Source organism: Culex pipiens, chromosome 2 (genome assembly GCF_016801865.2).
Source record: "Culex pipiens pallens isolate TS chromosome 2, TS_CPP_V2, whole genome shotgun sequence".
In the NCBI taxonomy this organism is placed as follows: Eukaryota; Metazoa; Arthropoda; class Insecta; order Diptera; family Culicidae; genus Culex; species Culex pipiens.
Window position 1 is genome coordinate 131,621,167 of NC_068938.1, and position 25,302 is coordinate 131,646,468.

Here is a 25,302-nt window from a genome sequence, read left to right on the forward strand (position 1 = left end):
ACAAGATGAAGCGATCCTTGAGGGAACGCTCCAAGAAGTCCTTCGCGGAAATCCTTAGTCAGGTGACCCACCCCAATCGCTTCGCTCCTTTGGCGGACGAAGATTCGGGGGACGAAGATTCCGATGTGGAGGTCCTCTTCCAGAGAGACGAGGAAAGTGACTCTTCCGGACCAAACCCGAAGCGCAACAAGGCTTCCAAGTCCAGGAAAGCCGCTGGCGGCAAGGGTAAGGAAAGTGACTCGTTGAACTTCGAGGAGGATTTTCCTTTCGGTCCGTCGGGTAAGCCCGCTCCGAAGCCGGCACCGAAGCCGACACCGAAGCCGGCACCGATTCCTCTCAAGCCGCTGAAGCCCGTTCCCAAGCTGCCAAAGATCCCCCTAAAAACGGTTCCTCAACCGAATCCGATCACCGATGCCTTCAAAGGAGTCCTTCCTTTTTCCACAATCGTGGAATGGCTGTGCTCTTTTGTGAGTGAACCGACGCGTTTAATCATAAAGCGGTTTGAGCCTCTCGCTAGACACATCGGGAAACAGCTTGCTAGCACGACGCCCCTCTTGTCGTTCATTTCCTTTGATGGGTAATACACCAAAAACGAAAAACGGCATCTCCTTTCTACAATGGAATTGTAGAAGTTTAACCCCCAAGTTAAACGATTTTCAACAATTCGCATTCGAACGGGACTGTGATGTGTTTGCGTTGAGCGAAACGTTTCTTATCGGAGATGAGACGCCAGCTTTCCGGGGGTACAACATCATCACAGAGAGCAGGGCAGGACCAAATAGAGGTGGAGGCGTACTGATTGGGGTCAGGAAATGCCACACTTTTAGAAAGGTCACGCTCCCGAAGCTAGGAGGAATCGAAGCAGTCGCAGTACAGGCCAGGATCAGAGGACTGGACATTTGCATTGTGTCCGTCTACGTTCCCCCACAGGTGTCGTTAACTCGACAAAAGTTGTGGGGTATGCTTGAGCTGTTGCAGGCACCGCGACTGGTTCTGGGTGACTTTAATCTTCACAGCACCGAGTGGGGAAGTCACAAGACAGACCCTCAAGCATATCTGATTCATGAACTGTGCGACGACTTCCAGATGACCCTCCTAAACAGGGACAAGCAAGTTACGCGGATTGCAACTCCACCAACGCCAACCACGTCCGGTACGAAGGCGAGTGCCATCGACTTGTCGCTCTGTTCTAACAGTCTGGCAGTTCTTTGTGACTGGAACGTGCTTCAAGATCCTCGTGGCAGTGATCATTTGCCGATCGCTATTCTGGTTAGCCATGGCCCACAGCAATCGACAACGGTGGAGATGCCTTACGATCTGACGCGAAATATCGACTGGAAACAGTACGCGGAGGCAGTATCCATTGGAGTTGAGTTGCGAGATGGGTTGGCACCGCTTGAAGAATATGCGTATCTGGCTAATTTGATCTATGACAGTGCGTTACAAGCTCAGACAAAACCCGTCCCGGGACCGTACATACGAACGCGCCCTCCACTTCCCTGGTGGGACAAGGAGTGTACGGATCTCTCGGCGGCCAGGTCTGAAGCTTATGTGGACTTCTGCAAGTGTGGAATCCGAGCGAACTTCCAAAAGTATAGAGCTCTTGATCGCAGGTACAGTAATACTCTGAAGCGGAAGAAGCGAATGTACTGGCGGGAGTTCGTTGAAGGACTACCAGCAGATACGTCCATGAGCACTCTGTGGCGCGTTGCGAGGGCCATGCGTAGAGGTTCCGTTCCGAACGAGAGTGTGGAAAAATCGGACAAGTGGATATTGGATTTCGCCAAGAAGGTGTGCCCGGACTCGGTGCCGACACAACCATCATTCGACGTTGTTGATGGGAGCGATGCTAATCCTCCCTTCTCGATGGTAGAGCTCTCCATAGCACTATTGACGGGCAACAATACTGCTCCTGGTCCGGATAAGATCAAGTTCAGCTTGCTGAAGAATCTTCCGGACGTCGCCAAGCAGCGTCTGTTGAAACTGTTCAACACGTTGGTGGAGCAGAACGTAATTCCACACGAATGGCGACAGGTCCGGGTGGTTGCCATTCAAAAGCCCGGTAAGCCGGCGTCCGACCACAACTCGTATCGTCCAATCAGCTTGCTGTCGTGTCTACGCAAGTTGCTGGAGAAGATGATCCTCGACCGCCTCGAACCATGGATGGAACGAGAGCACTTGCTGTCTGACACGCAGTATGGCTTCCGGAGAGGCAAGGGAACAAGCGACTGTCTAGCCTTGCTGGCCACAGGGATCGACATAGCCCGTGGTAAGAAACAGCAAATGGCTTCTGTCTTCTTAGACATCAAGGGTGCATTCGATTCAGTCTCCATCGAGGTGTTGGGAGTAAAGCTGCGGCGGAGCGGTCTCAATCCGACGATGTGCAACTTCCTCATCAACCTGTTGTCAGAAAAACACATGCACTTTGTGCAAGGTGATCTGGCAATCACCCGGATAAGTTACATGGGTTTGGCACAAGGCTCACGCCTTAGTCCATCCATGTATAACTTCTACGTCAGCGACATCGATGATTGCTTGACCGGAGACTGCACCCTTATACAGTACGCAGATGACGCAGTGGTTTCAATCGCTGCCAAGAAGGAAGTCGATCTGCTAGAACCCTTGCAAGATACCCTGAACAACTTGGCCCATTGGGCAGTTGGAAAGGGTATTGAATTCTCTCCGGAGAAGACGGAGCTGGTCGTTTTTACGGGGAAGCATGAACCGCCGCAGCTCAATCTTTCTCTCTCGGGAAAGACTATCGAGCAGTCGGACCACTTCATGTACATGGGTACCATCTTTGATCAGAAGGGAACATGGGGGAAGCACATTAACTACCTGAAGCAAAAGTGCCTGCAAAGAACTAATTTTCTGCGCAGCGTCTCTGGCAACCGGTGGGGTGCTCATCCTTCTGACCTGCTTCGACTGTACAAGACAACGATACTCTCGGTGCTGGAATATGGCAGTTTCTGCTTCCAAACAGCTGCGAAATCACGCTTGTTGGTTCTCCAGCGGATACAGTACCGAAGTCTTCGCATTGTCTTGGGATGCATGCACTCAACTCACAACATGACCCTCGAGGTCTTGGCGGGAGTGTTGCCTCTGCGAACTCGTTACTACGAACTGTCTTACCGGTTCCTGATCCGGTGTGATTACAGGAATAAACTGGTAATTGACAATTTTGAAACGTTGCTGAACCTTCACGTTGAGTCTCGGCGCATGCTTTTATATTATGACTTTATGTCATCGTGGGAATGGAGCCCGAGCACAACGGTACAGCGCACGCCTCCGTTAACCAGCAGCACCCTGATTGGCTTCGACACGTCCATGAAAGCCGATACTCGCGGTATCCCAAACCATCTTCTGCGGGGAGTTGTACCGTCGATCTTCGCATCAAAGTACAGCCATGTTCCTCCAAACAACAGATTCTTCACCGATGGCTCCAAGCTCGACGGCTGTACGGGCTTCGGTGTTCATCATGAATCTCATCAGCTGTTCTTTAAGCTGAAGGACCCGAGTTCGGTTTACGTCGCAGAGTTAGCCGCGGTTTACTGCGCACTGCGAATCATCGAGACCATGCCACCTGACCACTACTTCATCTTCACCGATAGCTTTAGCTCTGTTGAGGCTATCCGGTCTCTGAAGCCGACCAGGGAGTCTGCGTTTTTCCTCACGGAAATACGCAAGACTTTAAACAACCTGGCGGCTCAGTCCTTCAGCATCACGGTGGTATGGGTCCGCGCTCATTGCTCGATTCCGGGTAATGAGAAAGCGGACTTGCTCGCCAAGAAGGGTGCTGAGAGTGGAGACATTTTTGAAAGGCCAATCAGCCTACAAGAATGCTACGGTTTTCCGAGGCAGCGTGCGCTTCTGGATTGGCAAAATCAATGGGACGACGACACCAAAGGACGTTGGATGTATTCCATACAACCTAAGGTGCAAAGAAAAGCCTGGTTCAAGGGAATGGACTTGACGCGTGGATTCATCAGAACGATGTCCCGCCTTATGTCGAACCATTACTTGTCCAAGGCTCATCTGTACCGTATCAACATGAGTGATACGAACTTATGCGACTGTGGGCAGGGTTATCAGGACATCGACCATCTCGTATGGGCGTGTCCAGATCACCAGGCTCACAGAATTAAGTTGAAAGTTACCCTCAGGGCCCGAGGAAGACCACCAGAAATTCCGATGCGAGACGCGTTATCTCAACTAGACCTTGATGTTCTCTATCCAATCTATCAGTTCCTCTTAGATTCCAATATATCTATTTAGTTTTTCTTCCAGTTAGTTTTCCTTCAGTTAGTTTTCCTTCAGTTAGTATAACTCGCCTTCACACAAAGCCGTCGTTTCTGGTTGCACCGGAAGCAAAGCAAGAACGCCCCAGCAGCTGGACACCGAGTTGCGGCTGAGGACAAAACGCAAAGGCCAGCAGAGCCAACCAAGACCCCTACACAATCCCCCTTCCCTTCCCACGCCTTGTCTTTAACATCAATCCCTTCCCTACTAACCCCGAGTAGGCCGCGGGTAATCGGCTCCCCTCCCACTAACATTTACACACAAGATCCTCTGTAATTATTAAGCCAAATGTAATTACAAAAGCCGACTCGGTCCTAACCAGGTCCCAGTACCGAAAAGGACCTAATAAAAATAATTTTATGAAAAAAAAAAAAAAAAAAACCCAGGCCAACTGGGTGAGAGGCAACCACGCTTACCCCTACACCACGGGTTCCTAAAACATATTTTCATATTAGGCCACTTTAATCTGTTAGCCACGAAAGAGGAATGCGGCTAAAATTGCATTCGTTCCCCTAATAAAAATGTTAACACAGATAAGTAAAGTTTGCGATTTGTTGCTTGTGGCCAGAGCGGTGAACAAACTGGAACAAATCTGTCCAGTTTAGCGATTATACGCTTTTGTAGGATTTATTTCGAAATTTACCCCGTTTTAATCCACCTAGAGGCCAAAATATATATTGTTGCTACAGAACAAAAACTTTGTCAGAAGAGCACTTTTTAATAAATTGATGTTTTTTTTCAATTCTGTACTGCCCCTGTTCGAATAAACGTCCCTTATGCATTTTCATCACTTTAGAGTTAGGGTGCCTACTAGGGTGACAAGAAAAAAAATAAAATTTTGGAAAATCTCAACAGATATCCCCTGGATCGATTATTTAGGCAGGTATAAGTAACTGTACCAAGTTAAGCCAAATCGGGTAAGGTTTAAGGGGTATTGATCGGTGAAGTTTGCATGAGAAAATTTGCAAAAATGTATGGGGAAAAACATCGTTTCAGGATTTTGGCATCAAATTGCGCAGTTCTCGCCCAAAGTTGTCCAAGTGTGAGATTCTTGTAGGAAATTCAATTCCCTACAACTTTGTCGATTATTTAAAAATAAGCTTTAACATTCCAACGCCCAAGGCTCCAAAAAAGTTGGAACGGTAACTTCAACACGCTGGTTCTCGATGTTTTCAGTCGCAGAAATAACAGATTTGTTCAAATCAAGTTCTGCAAAATTTTAGGATCATCTAGACATTTTTCCCTGGAAAAAAGAATCGTCTTGATTGGGTGAGTTATGCCCGAGAACCAGCGAGTTGAAGTTGAAGTGTTAATAGGATCCCCATGTGCAAAAAAAAACAAACAAGTGCAAAATGGATGAAGAAAATTGCTGCCGAATTGTCTTACGTATAATCTTTGACAAAGTAAATATTTGGAAGACATTTTTCAGATAGTACAGTCAAGACTCGATTATCCAATTATCCAAATCTAAAGAATATGGAAAAATAAGATTTTTTTTCTTGATTCGATAAGTTTATAAGTAATAAGTTTGTTTGAAGAGCTTGAGATAGTTGAAATTCTCTTTGATACTTTGAATAATTGGGAACTTTGAAGATCTGGCAACTCTGTTGGGAAATATCGTTACTTGAAGAAAATTAAATCTAATCTAATTTAACACAGACGCAGCCAGTTCGATGAAAGCATGCTGGAAAGTCTTAGGGTTAAATTATGCCCAAGGACTTTTCTTGTCAATATAAGTAATTGCAGTACCGACATCTGGGGCGAAGCGGGACAGATGGGCCTAGTTGGGACAGTAGTTTTGGGTATGATATTTATTGGTACAGTGGACTCTCTCGTTGTCAATATTGAAGGGACCGTCGAGAGCGGGAGTTATCAAATTATAGAACGATAAATCAAAGCAATCTATTTGAAGGGACTGAAAAATTTATTGACAGCTGGAGAAATATTGGTATCGAGAAGATCGACAGCCAGAGAGTCCACTGTATTTTGAATTTTTCGCGTGATTTAGGTTAGACTAGATCCAGAGCAACAAATTATGTACCGTCAGTGGGGGTGCCTCTGGGTCAAAAAACGATACACCTCTCGTAAATTCTTAATAACAAAAACAATTTAAATAACATCGAAAATCTTTTAACGTAGAATTGTTCTTAGATTGAGGTTTTGCAGCGCGACTGTGTTTCAAATGTAGGTGGCGCCAAAATGAGGTTACTTGCCAAAAATCGTATTTCTTTCTGCTGTATTGAAGAACAAAATCGCTTATTTCTCATGATTCCCTGCATCAATCTTAATGAAACTGGTTGCAAAAGACGAGAAAAAATTTTTGCTTTAAAATAATGAATATCAATTTTTGGGCGCGCAAAAATTTGTGAACTTTTTCTTTAAAAACATGTTTTGGAACACGAAAAAATGAGTTTCCCCGTATATATAAATGAAATAAACAGTTATATAGTTGATAACAGATGTGGTAACGTGTATCCAACAATTTTCATTGATTTTTGACAGACTTTCTTGCCAAATAGACCAAATTACTATCTTTTTCTAAATTTACAGTTTTCTCATAGAAAAATCAAACAAATATTGGAGAGTTGTACACCAAATTGTTGGAAATAATTTTTCTCATCCGAATCCGGCATAAGTTTTGTAAAAATGTTGATTATGGAGGAAAAAACACATTTTTTCAAAAAATCATAGGTTTAAGCTATTTGTTCATAGGTGGCGAAATGTGTCTTTTAGCTTTGCTGCAAATCCTCTATAGTTCACAAACATTTTCTCAAAATATGGTGGAATTTGTTGAACTCTACCTTAAATGCCAATCATTTGAAAATTTATCCAATCTCACCCCTTAAAGGAGTTGACATTGGGTCAAATGTGTGTGTGTGGTCCAATCCAATACCCGCTGGCCGGCAGCGAAATTATGGGAAAGTATAGTTTGTATCAGACATGGGTTATGCTGATACAGCTTATCTCAGTCCCGGGTATTAGGTGGTGTTAGCCCTCGCGCTGCTTCCAGTGACCCATTTCAGAATGACAGAGCTCCTTGCGGTCCAATTCCGAGGTCACTGGGCATTGTCTGGCCCCGCCTAAAGATAAAGCAAGAACCAGACGAGTCCTCGATCTATCTTTAAACTTCCAATCCAATCAGGCAAAACAGGGATCGGCGCGTATTTAGTAAATCGCTAGCAAAAATATGTCAGGTTTCAAAATGTCCAATATGAACTGATCTCACCAAATTCGCGAAGCAGCTGCCTCTAGTTTTCCTTATATGATGATGATGGCCAGGTCCAGTCGCGACGTTTTCCATACGCGACGCAGATTCACAATATGCCAACATACCACAACGACGACGGCGAATTCACGCGAAACAAACGAAATAATCGTCGCGACATTTTACGAAAAAAAAAATCCGCGAGCCGATCCGTTGATTTCGGAACCAATTGATGGATTATGATCTGGAATATCATGAAACGACTCTATCGATTATAAATTTACGAACAAAACTCATAAAAAAAATCAGGAAAATTTTTCGTTGTTCCTAGAAAACTCTTGACAAAATTCTGGCACTACTGTACCACAACCAAAACAAGCACTCATATTTCCGAAAGAGAGTGAGAGAGGTGAGCGTCATGTGCGTTAGAACCTGTACGTGCCCATGCAGCAAAACTGACGTTTAATCTTAAATTGACAAGCTACCCAAAGCACAATAACAAAAAAAATATGAAGAAGAAAAAAATCCATAAAAATGATGAAAATCTTGAAAAATGACAACTATTTGCACTAGATTTCACTTGATTTCTCTTTTGTTTGTCAATTTGAATCGTTACAGCACAAGGAAAATTTTTAAATCCACGAAAACACGCCAAAAAGTTAGAATTATCGAAGACCGACCGAACACCGAACTTCTTCCTCTCACAGACAAGCGGACTCTCAGGAAGTTACATTGGGTCAAATGAAACTAAAATGATGCTCACAAACAAAGATATGGTAAACACAAGTCATCCAACAGTGTTTCTTATTCGAGGGAATCGTATTGACATGCTACAATGTTTGAAATAGAGATTTTCAAATGTTTGGGTACTTTTCGGGCAATTCCAACAAAAATATTAAAAAGTTGATTTTTTGAAACGTCATTTTTGGCCAAGCGTATCTCAACTTTAGACAGCGGCCAAAATGACAGGATTTGTTCGAAGAACGAGATTTTTTCAGCTAAGTCATCTTAAGATATCCCTACACAACCCTTTTAACAGAATTTATTATCTGCGCTCCACCAAACCGAAGTGCGCATCATTCTGTTGCGCGAAAAATCTGTTGCGCCGTACAAAAATTGAGTGGTTTGTCGTAAGCGTGTTCATCAGCCTGTGGCGCAACAGGCTTTGACAGGTTGCGCTCGTATTTTGATTTTTGTCTGCCTTCACAATAGTTCCATTGAAAAGAATTTGAAAAATTGTAAAATCCCTATTCAGACTGTGTTCCCGATTCACCCCAGTTGACGGTACATCCGAGAACACTAAAAAATTTAATACAAAAATTAAAACGGCCAGCCCTACTGCGTTGTATTTACCGCAGAGAGGATTCTGAGAACGGATCACATTTCACAGAATTGAAAGGGGAGGGTGAATGCGTGGACAGACGTACCAAGCGCTCCAGTTTAAAGTTTGATATTTTTGTAGGTTGTGTTTAGTGTAAAATATAGTGTCAATATGGTGAATGATCTTCAATAAATTCTCTCCGCTAATTCGGAGGGTGAATCATGTGAATGACTTCCATGATATAATAATTAGCTCCTCTCAATGTATTACCCAAAACTATAAACAACATACTTTATTATCACATATGACGAAATCTTCGGCAGTGCCACACTTTTGACGCGCTCAGGGTTCGATGCGACTGATAAGAAGCCGTAACGCCGACGAGTTATCGTAACGTCACCGCACTTCAAAACAAAGTTGAATGAATTGCGCGAGCGCGCACTCTCTCGGGTGAAACACGTGACAACTTACACGCTTCCAGAGTGTTGGTCACTTTACAGCGAAAGTGGATACGAAGTTTAAAAACCTTTACGTTTTTTCTTTTGCTCGTGACAACTGGCAACGTCTAGGAATGAGTCAACAACAAGGATTGTCCCGTTACAGGTTCAGACTAAACAATGCACAGTTAGTAAAATTGAGTGATTTTTTGTTACAGAGCGGATTCGCTAATTCGAATCCGAATTCGCAAATTGTTAAACAATGGGGTTGAAATGTCAACAACTGTTTGACAACAGGTTTTGAGGGTTGAGTGCTTTTTAATTCGAATACGTTCGAACTAGCGAGTATTCAAATTAGCGGACGTTTGAAATAACGAATCCGCTCTGTAATTTATAACATTTAAGTACAGTAAAACTTCGGTGATTTGACAAACGTCAAAAATGTATTTTTATAAACTTACTACAAACTTCGATTAAACCACTTCAAAACACTCGAACTTTTCGCAGTGCCACTTAACTGATAAGCAGCTCAAACTTACCAACACCAGCTACTAACCGCACTGATATCAGCGCCATTAGAACACGTCGTGTACTAGCACAAACGTGTGCTTTTCGGAGGTCTTTTGCAGTATTATTTCGACTACCGCGCAAAGCGGACGTGTCGTCGTCGTCACCGCGCTTAGTATTTACTGTTCGGTTGTGATAATTTAATTGTATGTCTCTAGTCGTTTACTTTTGGAATTAACGCCAAATTTTGATGCGCGCGCGGCCAAGAAATGGATCCTAATTACAAGCGACAGTCGGTTCACCGGAGCATATCGTTGCTGCTCAAAGATATCGGTGGGTTCTGGCTTCAAGTTTGGGTGTTTGGACACTTTTTTTTTGAGGTCTACTAAGCCGAGAGTGTTACGGAAATTGGATTACTGACTTTGGAGAAGGCTGAACAGGTGTTTGAAGGGGATTTAGAGGAAGAGATCATATTTTTGACCTATTTGAAAGTTTGGAAACATGAATCAAACACAATTCCCAACATTTATGACTAAATGAACTTCCCACAAGCTGTTTTGCGTAATTAAGCGAGGTTACAATAAAACCTCAGCTGTATAATAAAGTTCACTCAAAACGCACAGATATAACTCATGTGTCATCAAAATTGTATTTTCGGCACATTCAGCAAACGTCAAACAACTTGCTGTCGAATCATTGCTATAAAAGATCCGGCAGTAAGTTTCTATTGGTTTGACGTTTGCTGAGGGTGCAGAAAAGCGAGGTTATGTCTCTGCATGCAAACGACAATAATATCTGTCACTTTATACAGGAATTTCGCAAAACTTTAATTCCGCACTTACGGAGTTTCACTGTGCCTGTCAGCGTAAACGTAAACATATGTTGACGAAAATGAAAGCTTTGTAGATGAATTCATCTGTTCTTAATAGGATAATATGCCAAAAACAGGAACCCTTTCCCTTTAACGCGGCGCTCGATCCAAATTGCAGTCGATAGAGGGAGATAACATTATCTAATCGGGGACACGATTTTAGTGTTTTGTCACACAATGGTGATAATGAACCAAAAAGGGTGTCTTCCGCCGATGTAAGGTTCAGCAGCTGCTGGAAGCGCAAATGTGACGCAGAACATATGTCTCCTGCTGTTGGATATGAGGAATGCTATGAAAGTGATCGATTGTATCCAGGTTTAAATTGCTCAACGAAAGTTCCCGAAGAGAAAAAAATGTGTTTTGCAGTCATACTCAAGTGCTTGACCAAGATTACGCAAAAGTAAATCACCGTCATAAGTGGAATACCACAATCATTTAAGTGGTACTAACGCATGAAATTACGCTAAAACAGTGAACCCCGACAGTTTGACACCGAATAGTCAAACTAGCGAGTTTTTACGTTAATTTGAGGTTTGTTTTGGTTTTCGTTTGAAAGTGTGAGTGAGAGCAGTTTAAAAGTGACAGCTCACCCCGTAAGAACTCACCGTGATGTATTTATATATGTCGTTGTTTGACAGCTGTTTGTTTACCAATCGACAAAATTTCGCCTTCAAACCATCGGAGCTTCACTGTACCAAATGAATGTACTGAATATACCTTTTCCGGACTTGCTAGTTTCTACCGCAATTTCTGACTCACAACAATAAACCAACAAAAAACCCTTCTTTACGTCTACGTGATAACTTCTTAATTTGGGCCTGCAATCAACATCTTCGTGGCCAAACGATGTTTGGCATCGCCAAAGTGATAAGAATCAAGAGTGTCGCACACAGGACTGCTGCATCAAATGAAGTGTGTATTTGAGTACATTTAACACTCCTCATACCGAGCCGGTTAAGCTTGTATGAAAAGCTTCAACTTTTTTCGAAGCCTGGACATTGAGGTGTTAATCAAAAAGCGTTTGGTCAAACTCGAACACCTAAGGTGAATCATCTGTTTATGGTGGCATTAGGTGAACAAATAACTGCTTGAGAACTTTTTGCTAGATTGGTGTGGAGGCGGGTTTGATATTGGAAATGCGGTGTCTTTTCGCTTTTTCGAAACATGACTTTTTGTAATTATTTTGATTCTAGCCTAGAGACGTTACGTGATGTTTTTCAATTTTATTTTGTAACAGTTATAATGGATATTCATAAAACACGTTGTGAAAGATTGGAAGTTATTTTTATCATCGTTAATTTCTTTCAAAATAACACTTGTTTGTTTTGAATAACTTTTGTTCTGTTACAAACTCGACATCTCTTGTAATCGGTGAATTGAAACCAAAGGACGAAAGACATTCGAAGGGTCAAAAGACAAAAGGTCGAAAAGAACAAAAATTCGAATATGGCGAAAAGATGTATTTTTAATAAACGTGTTTGCTGATTTTTTCATTATTTATGACATGAGCAGCTTTTTTTAAAAGTGCTATGAGTAATAATTTGACATATTTTTGGGATCCTTAGGTTTTTTGAAACAAATATTTTCGTTATGTTAGTAATATTTTTTTTTGTTTTTTTTTACTTCTTATATCTGCTGTTATTTGAATAGTATTAGAGAAAAATGGGAATTTCAAATAATTTCAATGAATACTATACTACAGTCCAGATTCGATTATCCGAAGCCGAAGTTTCGATTATCTGAAGGTTTGTATGGGACTTCGCATAATCGAATCGAATGAACAAAAAATATTATTTTTTTCGTATTTTTTTATTTTCTTGTTTTTAATATCAAATTTGAGTTCGGCGGGAATGGTTAAAATTTGAACAAATCGGTAATTTCTGCGACCAAAAACATCGTTCCAACTTTTTTAAAAAGACTGGCTCCGCAGAATTTTTGGCGAATTATTTTTACACGCAAAAAAACAGTTAGAACGATGTTTTTGATCGCAAAAATTACAGATTTGAACAAATTGAGTTCTGTAAAGTTCTAGGATCATCTAGACATCCTAACAAATCACTGGAAAAAAGAATCGTCTTGATTGGGTGAGTTATACCCGAGAACCAGCGAGTTGAAGTTACCGTTCCAACTTTTGTGGAGCCTTGGACGTTGGAATGTTAAACTGAAAAATACATTTTTTCAATATTTCATCAGCGCCATTTTGGCCGCCATCTTGGATTTAAAAATTCTTAATCTCTTTAGAGTAGGTCATACTGAAGCTTAACAATCAAAAATACATACGCATATTTAAATGTGCAGAAATGCTCAGACTTCTAAAATATGTTTGTAAAATTTAAAGAATAAGTACCGTCATCTGGGGTGAATCGTGACTAAAGTCTGAATAGGGACAGCGCGCTTCAAATTTGGGAATGAATGAACACATTTTGTTGCTCTGAATCTGATCTAAACCACTTCATAAAAGCAAAATATTACCCGAGAAGGGGTAAATAACACGGGAATACCAAATTTTGGTATTACTTGGGCAAATAACAGGGACCAAAATGTGCCCTTGGTTGCCCAGTAATAGATGGTAAAATACCATGAAATCATACCAAAGTCTAGTATGTGGAAGGGCACAACAATACCAAACCATGTTATTCCAAGGGTAAAATAATATCTCAAAATAAAACCATTTCAATACCAAGTTGAGGTCTTCTGGATTTTTGAACATTGCTTGAATACCAAAACTTGGTATTGCCATGGTTTAATTTTTAGGTATTCCCGCGCCCTTGGAAAATCAGATTTTGGTATTCCTGTGGTCTTCCAAATACATGATATTGGTATGATTTCATGGTATTTTACCATCTATTACTGGGCAACCAAGAGCACATTTTGGTCGCTGGTATTTGCACAAGAAATACCTAAATTTGGTATTTTCATACCATTTTTAGTGCAACAGTTGCAGTTAGTGAAAAAACGGAAATGATCCATATGCAACAGCCAAATCTACTCACCTGATGATTCCATGTTGTTCTTAGTGATATTTTTCACCACATCGAATGCATTTGTCATTGATGAACGGCCTGTGAAGATTCTGAAAAATAACAAGATTGAAAAATAAGTGGTATTAAAATGAAACTGGATTGAAATTCACCAAAATTCTATAATCTGTCGATTAACTCGTTTTTTCAAAGTATTGGTTATCCCAACTTAGAGAAATTTCAACGTTTTAAAAAATATATACCGTCAGCGAAGGTGACATTCGGTCCAGGGGTAACATTGTTTTTTTTTTGGCCAAAAGTATTATCAGTAAAATAAGCGAAGTAAAATTGTGTTTGTGTCATGGTTTTCACCAAGAAGACATTTAAATATTAAAACGTTACTTAATCCACCTTTAGGTGGTTGGTGCCTTCCTCATATTCATGAAGTCAATACATTCAGTAAAAATAGCAACATTCCCCCTTAACATGTTTAACAAATCAACTTTATTACTCATTTCTTTTGATATGGTTCGCAGACCATCAATATTTCTGGCTCATCGGCAAGGTCTGATAAAAAACCTATCCAACGATAGTTCGCATGGAAGATTCAGACAATATTTTTATCACAATATCTGAAATCAAACCTCTAAAAGGTGTATAAATAACACTTAAGTGCCAATAACTTTTAATAGGGTTGTCAGATCCTTGATGTTTTAGGCTCATATGAAAGGTCTTTCGATTATCTAACTAACGATGGGTCGCATGATAGACCCGGACATCATTTTTACTGAAATATCTGAGATCCGGCCTCCAAAAAGTGTATAAATAACACTTAAGTGCCAATAACTTTTGATAGGATTGTCAGATCCTTGATGTTTTAAGCTCATTTTAAAGGTCTTTCGATTATCTAACTAACGATGGGTCGCATGATGGACCCGGACATCATTTTTACTGAAATATCTGAGATCTGGCCCCTAAAAAGTGTATAAATAACACTTAAGTGCCAATAACTTTTGATAGGATTGTCAGATCCTTGATGTTTTAGGCTCATTTGAAAGGTCTTTCGATTATCTAACTAACGATGGGTCGCATGATGGACCCGGACATCATTTTCATTGAAATATCTGAGATCCGGCCTCCAAAAAGTGTATAAATAACACTTAAGTGCTAATAACTTTTGATAGGGTTATCAGATCTTCAATGTTTTGGGCTCATTGGAAAGGTCTTTTTAATACCTTTCTGAAAATGTATAGCATGACAGGGTTTCTTACAAAAACCACCCTTTTTACAATCTTCCGGACATACGCCAAAATCGTTTTTTTAGCATAACTTTTGAAGTACTTAACTAAACTTTATAATTTTCAATAGCGACTTATGGGACCCCAAGACGGATCGAATGAGACCAAAACGGTCCAAATCGGTTCAGCCAGCGCCGAGATAATCGAGTGCATATTTTTTGGTGCACAGACCCACATCCCTACACACACACACACACACAGACATTTGCTCAGAATTTGATTCTGAGTCGATAGGTATACGTGAAGGTGGGTCTACGAGGTCAAATTAAGAAGTTCATTTTTCGAGTGATTTTATAGCCTTTCCTCAGTAAGGTGAGGAAGGCAAAAATCTTAGTGGGTATATAAAAAAAATGAAAATCAGCTTTAACATTTTTGGGTTTCAAGTCATTTTAGCGCAAAATTAATTATCTCATCAAAATTTATAAAAAAAATCCCATAGTTTCAGAGGAATTTGATGAAACCTTTCAATACCAAAATAATACCAAAATGTGGCATCCTGACTTAGAAATTTTTCCACAATGTCAAGTCATTTCTGTAGGGGGTATATCAAAAATGTTTAAAATCAAGTTTGAAATTTTCGGTTTTCAATGAAAGCATTCGCTTTGAGACATCATTTTAGCGCAAAATTAATTATTTTGTCAAAATTGGTCAAAATTTTCCCATAGTTTCAGAGGAATTTGATAAAACACTGTAATACCAAAAGAATACCAATATGTGGTGTTCGACCATTGACAAATTCTGCAATTTTGCAATATCAAAACAATACCTTTAATTGGTATGATAGCACATTTTGCTTTTGCATAATTCTTAAGACAAATTTTAAAGGGTCCAGGAATACCAAAATTTGGTATTGATACCAGAGAAAGGTATTATTACGCATTTCCCTTGTTATTTACCCATGCTCGGGTAGGCTGCAACATTGCTAAAACTGCTGTCCCAATTCACCCCATGTGTCCCGATTCGCCCCAGATGACGGTAGTTCTTTTAAATAATTAGATTTACTTCCATACTTTTCTTTTTTTTTCATTCCTTAAAAAAATATTTTATGTTTTAATGTTGTAAGCTGTCTCATTTTTTGAAACATGAACTGTTCTTTAAAAAGGAAAAATTATAACTTCTAAAACTATTTTGAGAGAATTCCATTCTTTAAAAATAAAAATATATATTTGAATACTGAAATATTTGACAAGCTTTTATTTTATTTTTAAAACAACCTGTCCTAATATTTTTGTGAGTTTTTATTTTTTGTTAAACATGTGCAGTCCTTTAGTAAAAAGACAGGCTTCTAAAATATTTTGTAAATTGTCTAAACATACATCCTATTCTTAATTCTCATAATATTCTTGTGAGTTTTGTTATCATTTCTTTTTTTAAGCGTTTATGCATTTACGATCATTTTTAAATATTTCATTGTCTTTCATGTCATGTCATGTCTTTTGGACTTTTGTCATAAATTTTGAATTAATAATAATAATTTTGTTACCTGTTTTCAAAACTGAGCAGTTTTTTAACAGTTGCTAAGAGGAAAAATCTAACTAATTTTGTTAATTGTGAATTCTATTTTCATTTATTTAAACCCTAATTTTCCAGCAATTTTAAACGCAAACATCACGGCCGAAAAAAAAGTACTCGGATCGGACTCGGAGTACTATGGCCAAAATATTTAGACCCTTATTTTTTTTTGTTTGGCCGTGTTAGGGGAGGTCCGAAAAAAAATCTATTTTTCCAGTAAAACTGCAATAACATGAACATTTAAGCTAAAGTTTTATGTATACTAAAATTTCCGAAATTGAAAGACGCTTCATTTGGTACCCAAGTAAGCATAAGTCATCGTTTATTTTTTATTTATTTTTTTTGCAACAGCCTTATCACATTACGGAACGCTCTAACTTGCGAATGTTACAATCATGATTCCTATATCAATTAGCACACTTTACGCTCGGCTGGCACTGTTAGGTGTCGGTTCTCCCAAACTCATTTTACGGAGTGGTGATTGATCTCTTCGCATTTGATATAGCAGGATGACAAGTATCAGTTTCTTAAGATATGGCAAATCTTTTGCTGGCTTGTATTGTTAATCGAATTTTCCAATCTTCACCTTACAGATGAAATGTCCCTCAAGGAGGTCGGCGCGTCGAACCCGGCGCTGAACGACTGCGAGGACAACGGCACCGCCAGCACGGTCCGCATGGACGACATCGACCAGACGGTGGACACCAGCTTGGCGTGCTACTCGCTAGCGGACGAGTACGATGACATCCTGGGGTTTTCCGACTCGATCACCATCGTTTCGATGGGCGGCGAGGGACCGGTGCTGGTTCAGCGCCAGGACGACGGAGACCAGGAGAGCATCGTGCCCGAGTCGGAGATTCCGTACGCGTACGTGCACAACCCACCGATAAAGTTTAACTCGATGCACAGGAACATCTTCATTCCGGGGTTGGAGATTAACGTGGAGATTGTGGACTACGAGCGCAGCCTGACGGCGCACATCTTGAACCCGAATTTGTGAGTTTTTGATGTTTTGTGATGTTGAAGAAGTTGTTTAAGGTCTTCCTTTTTCCAGATACACGATCAAGTTCACCCACGGTCCGTTCAGTTGGACCATCAAGAAGCGGTACAATCACTTTCGTAACCTGCACCAACAGTTGACGACGTTCCGGGCGTCACTGAACATCCCGTTTCCCACCAAAAGCCACAAAGAGCGACGGACCAGCTTCAGGAACATGCACAACGTGCACCAGTGCACGGCTTCGCCGACGATGCAGATGAAGCTGGAGAAGCCGCATAAGAAGCGCAAGAAGAGCTCATTGCCGAGGTTTCCGCTCAAGCCGGACTCGCTGGTGTCCTTTGACGCGATTCCGGAGCGGAAGAAGCAGCTCGAGGAGTACCTGTACAACCTGCTCAACATTTCGCTGTACCGCAATCAGCAGGACACGGTAAGTTTTCGGAGTTTGGCAATGATATTGAAGTCTACATATCTGTAACTTGAACTTTGCAGATCAACTTCCTGGAAGTGTCGCACATCTCGTTCATCGCCGCCCTCGGTCAAAAAGGCAAGGAGTGCCTCGTCAAAAAGCGCACCGGTTCAACCCGTGCCGGTCAGGCCGGCTTCAACTGCTGTGGCTGCCTCACAGCAGGTTGTTGCATCCGCTGCAGCTACTTCTGCTCGGACGTCGTGTGGAGCAAGTGGCGCAACCGGTGGTTCTTCGTCAAGGAGACCTGCTTCGGGTACTTCCGACCGAAAGATGGCGTACTCCGTTGCGTCGTCCTGTTCGACCAGGGCTTCGACATCTCGTCCGGAATGTACAGCACTGGGATGCGCAACGGACTGCAGCTGGTCACGAACTCGCGGTACCTCGTGGTGAAGCATCCAACGCGACGAACCGCCAAAGAGTGGATGGCGTACATGAAGAAGGTCGCGAACGATACGGCGCGGGACTTTACGATGCCAAATCCGCACCAGTCGTTTGCACCGAGCAGGCCCGGAATGCAAGCGGGGTGGTTTGTGGACGGGGCGAGTTACATGAGTGCGGTGGCGGATGCGCTGGAGGGAGCGACCGAGGAGATTTTCATCACGGACTGGATGCTGAGTCCGGAGATTCACATGAAAAGGCCGGCAATCGATGGGGATTATTGGCGGTTGGATAAGATTTTGAAGCGGAAGGCGGTGAGTTGATTTGGGATTTACAGTAGTTGTTCGGTAACTGGGCTGAGAACGTAGCCCAGTCACCGAATGCTGTTCGCTAACTGGGCTGAACGAAAAATAACGAGGGGCTACCGATGCATACTATTTTTTTGATAAAATGTAAATATAAAAGTTACTCAAATTTATGTACATTGATTACTTTTCATATTTCTTAAATTGTGACTTGAAATCAAATATAATTTTGAAAAAAGTTTTTTTTGTTTGTTGAACATAATTTTGCATCCATTAACCCCTCAGTGATTTAGGTTTGTTTTGGTTTTTTGACGTTTGTCTGCTTTTTAACTGGGCTACGGCCCAGTTATCGAGCGCCCAGTTAAAAAGCAGCCCAGTTAAACAACGCCCAGTTACCGAACAACTACTGTAGCTACTTTTGGATCACTTCCCTGTTTTTTCTCTAACACACAAATTCATGCTTGCACTAACATCAGGGCTGTGAAGGTCAGTTTAGAACAAAAAAAATGATTAAATATTTCTTCTAATTAAACTATCTTCATTTCAGGAACAAGGGATCAAGATTTTCGTGCTGTTGTTCAAAGAACTCGATTTCGCGCTCGGCATCAACAGTTATTACAGCAAGCAGAAGCTAGTGGAGCAGCATAAAAATATTATGGTAAGCTACAGATTTGGATAAATCGACGGTAACATTTCAAAAGGCATCATGTACATTTTGACACTTTCTGGGTTAATGCATATTCTAAAAGTACTCCTAATAAGCTACCTCTCCACCAAAAATGAGCAAAAGTTACTTCAGTAAAGTCTGTTTAATCATAATTTTAAATAAAGTAACATAAACAAAATCTCTGCCATCAGCAGTCCCTGTTTATATAGCCCTGTCAACCTGTCAAACAAAAGACTACATAAACCTCGTGACGAAAAAAAAAAGCATCATGAACAAAGCGCCATGTACATTCGGCGAAGAAAAACGAATCATAACAAAGCGTCCCCCTCAATGACAGCAGGGTGATATAGACGTTGGTGATTTCAAAAGAAGTTATGTTTGTTTTTCTTAAATAAAACGACGGAAATAATTAGGGTTAGTGAAATTTCACGATTTCGCGGACAGCGTGAAATCCGCGAAATTTGGCTTTTTCCGCGAAATCCCGTGAAATTTTATGTTTGTGTGAAAATGTAACGATTTTTCATAAAATAACTTATCAAACTTAAAAAGGAATAAAAATAATGTTATGAAGTACTGTAGAATTAAGCGAGTGCATACCCTGGTTGTATTACTAATATAGGCTTAATGATTTTTGACGGTTTCGTAGACGGCGTGAAATTCGTGAAATTTATCAATTTTCACGAATCATTGAATGCAAATATGGGCAAAAAAAATATAAATATTGAAATAACAAGCCATAGTTTCAACATTTGCATAGAAAAAGTGTTTTAAAATGCATTTTACACTAGTTCAGTAGTTTTGCAATCATTAGTTTTAAAAAATGTAAGATTAGACGAAAATAAAAATTTTAGCAAAAAAAAAAACATTTTGCGATAACAAACATTTTAAAAATTCGAAAGATTTTTAAATCAACCCAAACATTTTTAAAATGATCCCAAACATTCTAAAAATGGAATGAAAAATGCAGGGGAATGAATTTTAAATTTATTTAAGCTTATCCATTGACATTTTTAAGTTTTTCTGAAATTTTTTTTTTGACTTCTGATTTTTCGGGTCAATTTCGTAGGGAGGGGGAGGGGGGGGAGACAAAAGCTTTTAATGAAATTTGTACCAGCCTAACAACTTAATAAATATTTCATCCAAAAAGAAAAGAAATTTTATTAGTTTTCAATTAAAAAGCTTCCCAAGTAACCGCGAAGCACTAAATAGCAGCATTAAATCAGCATTATATTGGCATTTAATACCAGCAAATAATGCTTCAAAACATTTAATCAGCACTTTTCCCTTGAGAAATATTTCAAGTGGCGCACAGTGATGCCGATTTAATGCTTCGCCGAAAGCTCGAACAAAAACAAACTGCTTTATCGACGTCAAGGCTGGGGGAAAAAAAGAACAGCTGCTCCACTCACACACTTGGTGGTGGGCCTCCTTTGTTTTTTTTTTTCTCCTGTTGCGTTTCATGTGTGAGTGTGACACTTTGATGTTATTCTTACATTTTTCTCGTCGATCTCCAGGATGCGCGCCAGCCAACTGATGTATTCGGAATTGAGTGTTTGTTTTGAAAGTTTTAATCGATGTGGTTGATGCATCGAACATTAATTAAGACTTTCTTTCTGCTGTTTCGAGTTTCCGTTGTGATTTCGTTGGACGGAAATTATCGATTATCACTCAGCAAATTGCGGCCAGCCAGTCAAGTGCAGTACAATTAATTACGGGTTAAAAGGGACAAGCACTGGCTAACGGCTAACGGGAACTGCTTTTCCGAGGAGTGCTTGGTCCACGGTTGGCAAAATTTCACAAAGTGTATCAGACTTCCGGAAAGCAGCTTTTTGCTTGTGAGAAAAGTCATTCAATTTACCAGAGAACTTTTGATAATGTCCTTTGTGCTATGGGAATATGTTTTGAAAAATTTGACTTAATTACAGGCTGCGGTTTTGTACAAAAAAAAAAAACAAAAAAAAACACTTCAATCAGCGGGAATTGAACCCAGTTCACGCAAAAATGAAACTGATGCACACTGGGGGAACTGCGCCTTAGCCCGCACGCTTACTAGAACGGTATGACGGGAGAAGGATTAAAGTCAATAAGAGCGTGCCTGGTTGAAATGTTTCCCGTATCGATGGGTTACTTTGTTGATAAACATCAAATGCTTTGAAGCACATTTTCAAGGTCGTAAATGGTGATTTAATGCCAGTTGTAATGCTGCAAAGTCTTGGTACTTAGAGGCATTCGCAAAGCTTATTTACTACTTTAAAACATTCCAGTGCTGATTTAGTACTGAATTAATACTTCAATTTAGTGCTTGTGGTTACTTGGGTTGTTTATGTATGTGTGTCAAGTTGATATGAACCATTTGAAGAAATGTTCCCCTCTTAAACCTTCCGGTTTCGTCAACGCATCCACAGTCATGTATCGTTCTTTTAGCGACAAGACTCCGCCTCCCGGGTCTCCTAAGTGTGAAGGTATGGCACGGGGAGAGGGCACCGAATACCTATATTAACAATTAGAATTTTTTGCGTCCGCCTCGGGATTCGAACCGGCAACCTCTGCATTGTGAGACCAGTGCGCGATCCGATTGATCCACACAGGCTGACATCAAGCTTTGTTTTATTCAAAATAAAATTGAGATTATTTTTTTATCTTTGGAATCATATTTTAAAAATATAACATTTTTTTTTGGGCCTGTTAAATTTTAACGATGTTTGTTTATTTGGGTGGATGATTCCCTTGAAAGTTAAAAAATACTCCTTTTTTGTTTTCTCTTCTCATTTAGAATAAAAATTTCGATTTTGTTAAAAATTATATTATTTTTGCAAAATGTTTATAAATTTAGTTTTTGACAAATGAGCTAAAACCCTTAAAAAATATGTTTAATGGGCTAAATGACGCAGAAAATTCAATTTATTTTACTCATTGTGACTGGACAAATCTAGCTTTGATATGAAATTCAATAAAATGTAAAATGATATAACAGAAGCAAATTAGCGAAAACATTTGAGCTTTGTTAGTCGAATATTAAAAGAGCAGTTCAGTAAATGAGAATACGCGTGCCCTACATTTTGTTTCAAAATATATATATAGAGCCCATCCAATAACCAGGAGGTTTTTTTTTGAAGAATTTTTTTGTCGCATTCAAATTTAGTCAAGATTTTTTTACATAATAATACATAATGAAGCATAATAAGTAGTTTCTGTGATTTAAACTTAGGATTTTCAGAGTTATTTTAACATTTTTAAAGTTCCGCGAAATTTGCGTGAAATCTGGTGTTTTGAAATTGAGGTCCCCGTGAAATTTGCAATTTTCGAGCGTGAAAAATCACTAAGCCTAGAAATAATGTTTTATTGAATTTGGATGATCAAGTATCAATGAAAGCAACGTTTTTCATCGTTTGTTATTATTAGAACATCTTATTTTGCTTTTATATTAAAATGGGAATTGAAAATGGAAGCTCAACATTCAAATGCGTTTTTCTCAAAACGCATGGTTTGTACATGATGCTTTTTGAAATGTTGGCGTCGAAATGCGGAACTTTCAGAATTTATCATAGCGAACATTCCATGATTTATTGAAATTTGACCCAACAGCAATTTTAATATTCAGAAGATTCAAAGAACTTACAATGTACAGAAGATAATTTGGGTTTTTGATTTTCTCAAGATATAGATGATCTTGCAGGTTTCAAAAATAACCGTCGTCAAAACTTGAATATTAGCGAACAGGTAACAATTGTTGGCCACTAAAGGCGCCCGCCATGTCATTTTGTAGATCTCAAGTTTATGAGGCAGGAATTTTAGTAACGATTGTTAACACTTGTATAGCAAAAAAAAAAAACGAAGTCGTGGAGACTCATATGACAGATCAAGACGTTAGAAACAGCTCTTCCGTTCATGCAACTTTCGGAAAAGAATTCGGAAGTAGGGGAAAGTGGGGCGTTAAAAAATCTGTCGGATTTTTTTTTTATAATCATCTTATTCCAGGTCTTGACTAAGACTATGATAGAACAAGTTTTTGAAAAAATCATGTTTTTAATGTAAAAATTGATTTTAAAATTTTTGATTTTCCTTATGTTCTACTCAACTAGTGGGGCAAGACGAACAACCCTTTGGGGCAAGAGGAACAATGCATGAAACAACATGTTAATTTGCTAACAATTGAACTGTTATCACTTAGATACATCAGATTAGAATGTATTTGAAACGTTTCTTTCATTTTTAGATTAAATAATCGTTTTTACGAAAAAAAATATTACTTAGATGATAAATACTAAATTTTCATAAAATCGCTATGTTTTGTATGGACAATTTTTTCAAACAATTGTTTATCAGTTTTTAAGTACTTTTATGTATTTATTTTTCAATAAAATATGTTGTTGCAGCAATTCGTATTTTTTCCATACTAAAAATCCATTGGTACACAGGCCCCACCTGAACAAGATTTTTTAAAAGCTCTCAACAAAAATAACCAAAAGTTAAATCATACTTTGTAATAGGTGCAAGTCATTGGTAGGGACACTACTGATCTAGGAAAAATAGCATTTTGATAAAATGAGCCTTAAAACGAACCCTAGGCCTTATTTTGTACTTTCCAAATATTATAAGAAAACAAAGGTTTTGAAAAAAACTTCATTAAATCTTATGCCCCGTGGCGTTTACGTCGTTTTGGCGGTTATGTGCTAGTAGAATCAGCTAATTGCATTGCTAGCAACAAATCCTCATACTGGAAATAATCAAAATTGTAAAAAAAACGGCCGTACGAGAGATTGTTCCTCTTGCCCCATATGGTCGTCTTGCCCCACCTTCCCCTATGTTTCTTGAGCGATTTTATGAAAAAAGTATCTTTGAACTTTGAATAAATAGCAAAATCTGCTTTAAGCGTGCACAAATTTTATCGAAATTTTTTGTCAAGGCCCAAAATGCCCAAATTTTTCAATTTCTTGAAATTGATGCGAAAACACAGCAGAACGTTTAATGGATCCATCTGCAGGTTAAGTTATCGAACTAGGAGGGGTAAAACAAATTATTTTAGTTTGAATTTTAATGAAATCAATGCCGATTTGGCAATTTAGTAGAACAAAATGACGAGTCTCTGAACCCAAAAAAAATGTGTTGGCATTTTTTGGAAATTCAGAAATATTAAAGAATCCAAGACCTATGGAATGTTAACATTAACCTTAACATGTTAACATTAAGTTGAGAATGAAATTGCCACTGAATCCGCTTTGTAAATGCCGGCTCCGATACTCTTCAAGGGTGTTCCCCTCAGGAACTGGGAAAAAAAAGAATCCAAGAAACAAAATACAAAACAAAGAAATAAAGAATCAAAAGAATCAGAATGAATCAAAAGAATAAATAATAAAAACTAAACCAAATAATCAAATGAACCAAAAGAATCAAAAGAATCAAAAGAATCAAAAGAATCAAAAGAATCAAAAGAATCAAAAGAATCAAAAGAATCAAAAGAATCAAAAGAATCAAAAGAATCAAAAGAATCAAAAGAATCAAAAGAATCAAAAGGATCAAAAGAATCAAAAGAATCAAAAGAATCAAAAGAATCAAAAGAATCAAAAGAATCAAAAGAATCAAAAGAATCAAAAGAATCAAAAGAATCAAAAGAATCAAAAGAATAAAAAAAATCAAAAGAATCAAAAGAATAAATAACAAAATAAAAGAATAAAAATTATGGAGAAAAATTATTCGACCCCGTCTAAATATTTTTGAAAAAAATCAAAGTGCCTGTGTTTCTGGAGACCCAAAAGTTCATGCTTCTCCTCGAGTTGAGCCTACGCAGTCATTTATTGTAATTTTTAATAGCTGTTACCGTTTTTTTTATATGTTTTAGGGGACTTCGCACTGACAATTTGGCTCGATGCTCGAGTCGATTTGGGCTCGATCTCGATTTGTAATTAAAAATTACATTGAAATCAAGCTGACAAATTTTAATTACAACGAACGAAACTATTGGCACTACGCCCCCCGGGGCATGGCCTTCCTCTAACGTGGGATTTCTGCTCCAGCGCCTCTGACGAGACAGGAGAAACCGGGACCGACGTTTTACTTCACCATCCGATAGAAGCTC

The 25,302-nt window shown here is 39.4% G+C and overlaps 2 protein-coding genes across 3 annotated transcripts in view; one reads left to right on the top strand and one right to left on the bottom strand.

The window, feature by feature from the left end:
* LOC120415322 (uncharacterized) overlaps positions 1 to 25,302 on the bottom strand; it is a 101,423-nt gene that overhangs the window by 39,315 nt on the left and 36,806 nt on the right. The gene's annotated exons all lie outside the window — the stretch shown is intronic.
* Positions 1 to 25,302, top strand: part of LOC120415323 (phospholipase D2) — a 39,771-nt gene that overhangs the window by 11,733 nt on the left and 2,736 nt on the right. Inside the window, exons 1-5 of one of the 2 annotated variants that reach the window (XM_039576807.2) lie at positions 9,898 to 10,102; positions 17,004 to 17,406; positions 17,465 to 17,837; positions 17,900 to 18,568; positions 19,107 to 19,217. In XM_039576807.2, the coding sequence (XP_039432741.1) occupies positions 10,039 to 10,102; positions 17,004 to 17,406; positions 17,465 to 17,837; positions 17,900 to 18,568; positions 19,107 to 19,217 (1,620 nt within the window). In that variant the 5' untranslated portion in view covers positions 9,898 to 10,038. Of the gene's footprint in view, positions 1 to 9,897; positions 10,103 to 17,003; positions 17,407 to 17,464; positions 17,838 to 17,899; positions 18,569 to 19,106; positions 19,218 to 25,302 lie in introns of those variants that run through there. The other variant, XM_039576808.2, reaches the window with a different exon arrangement.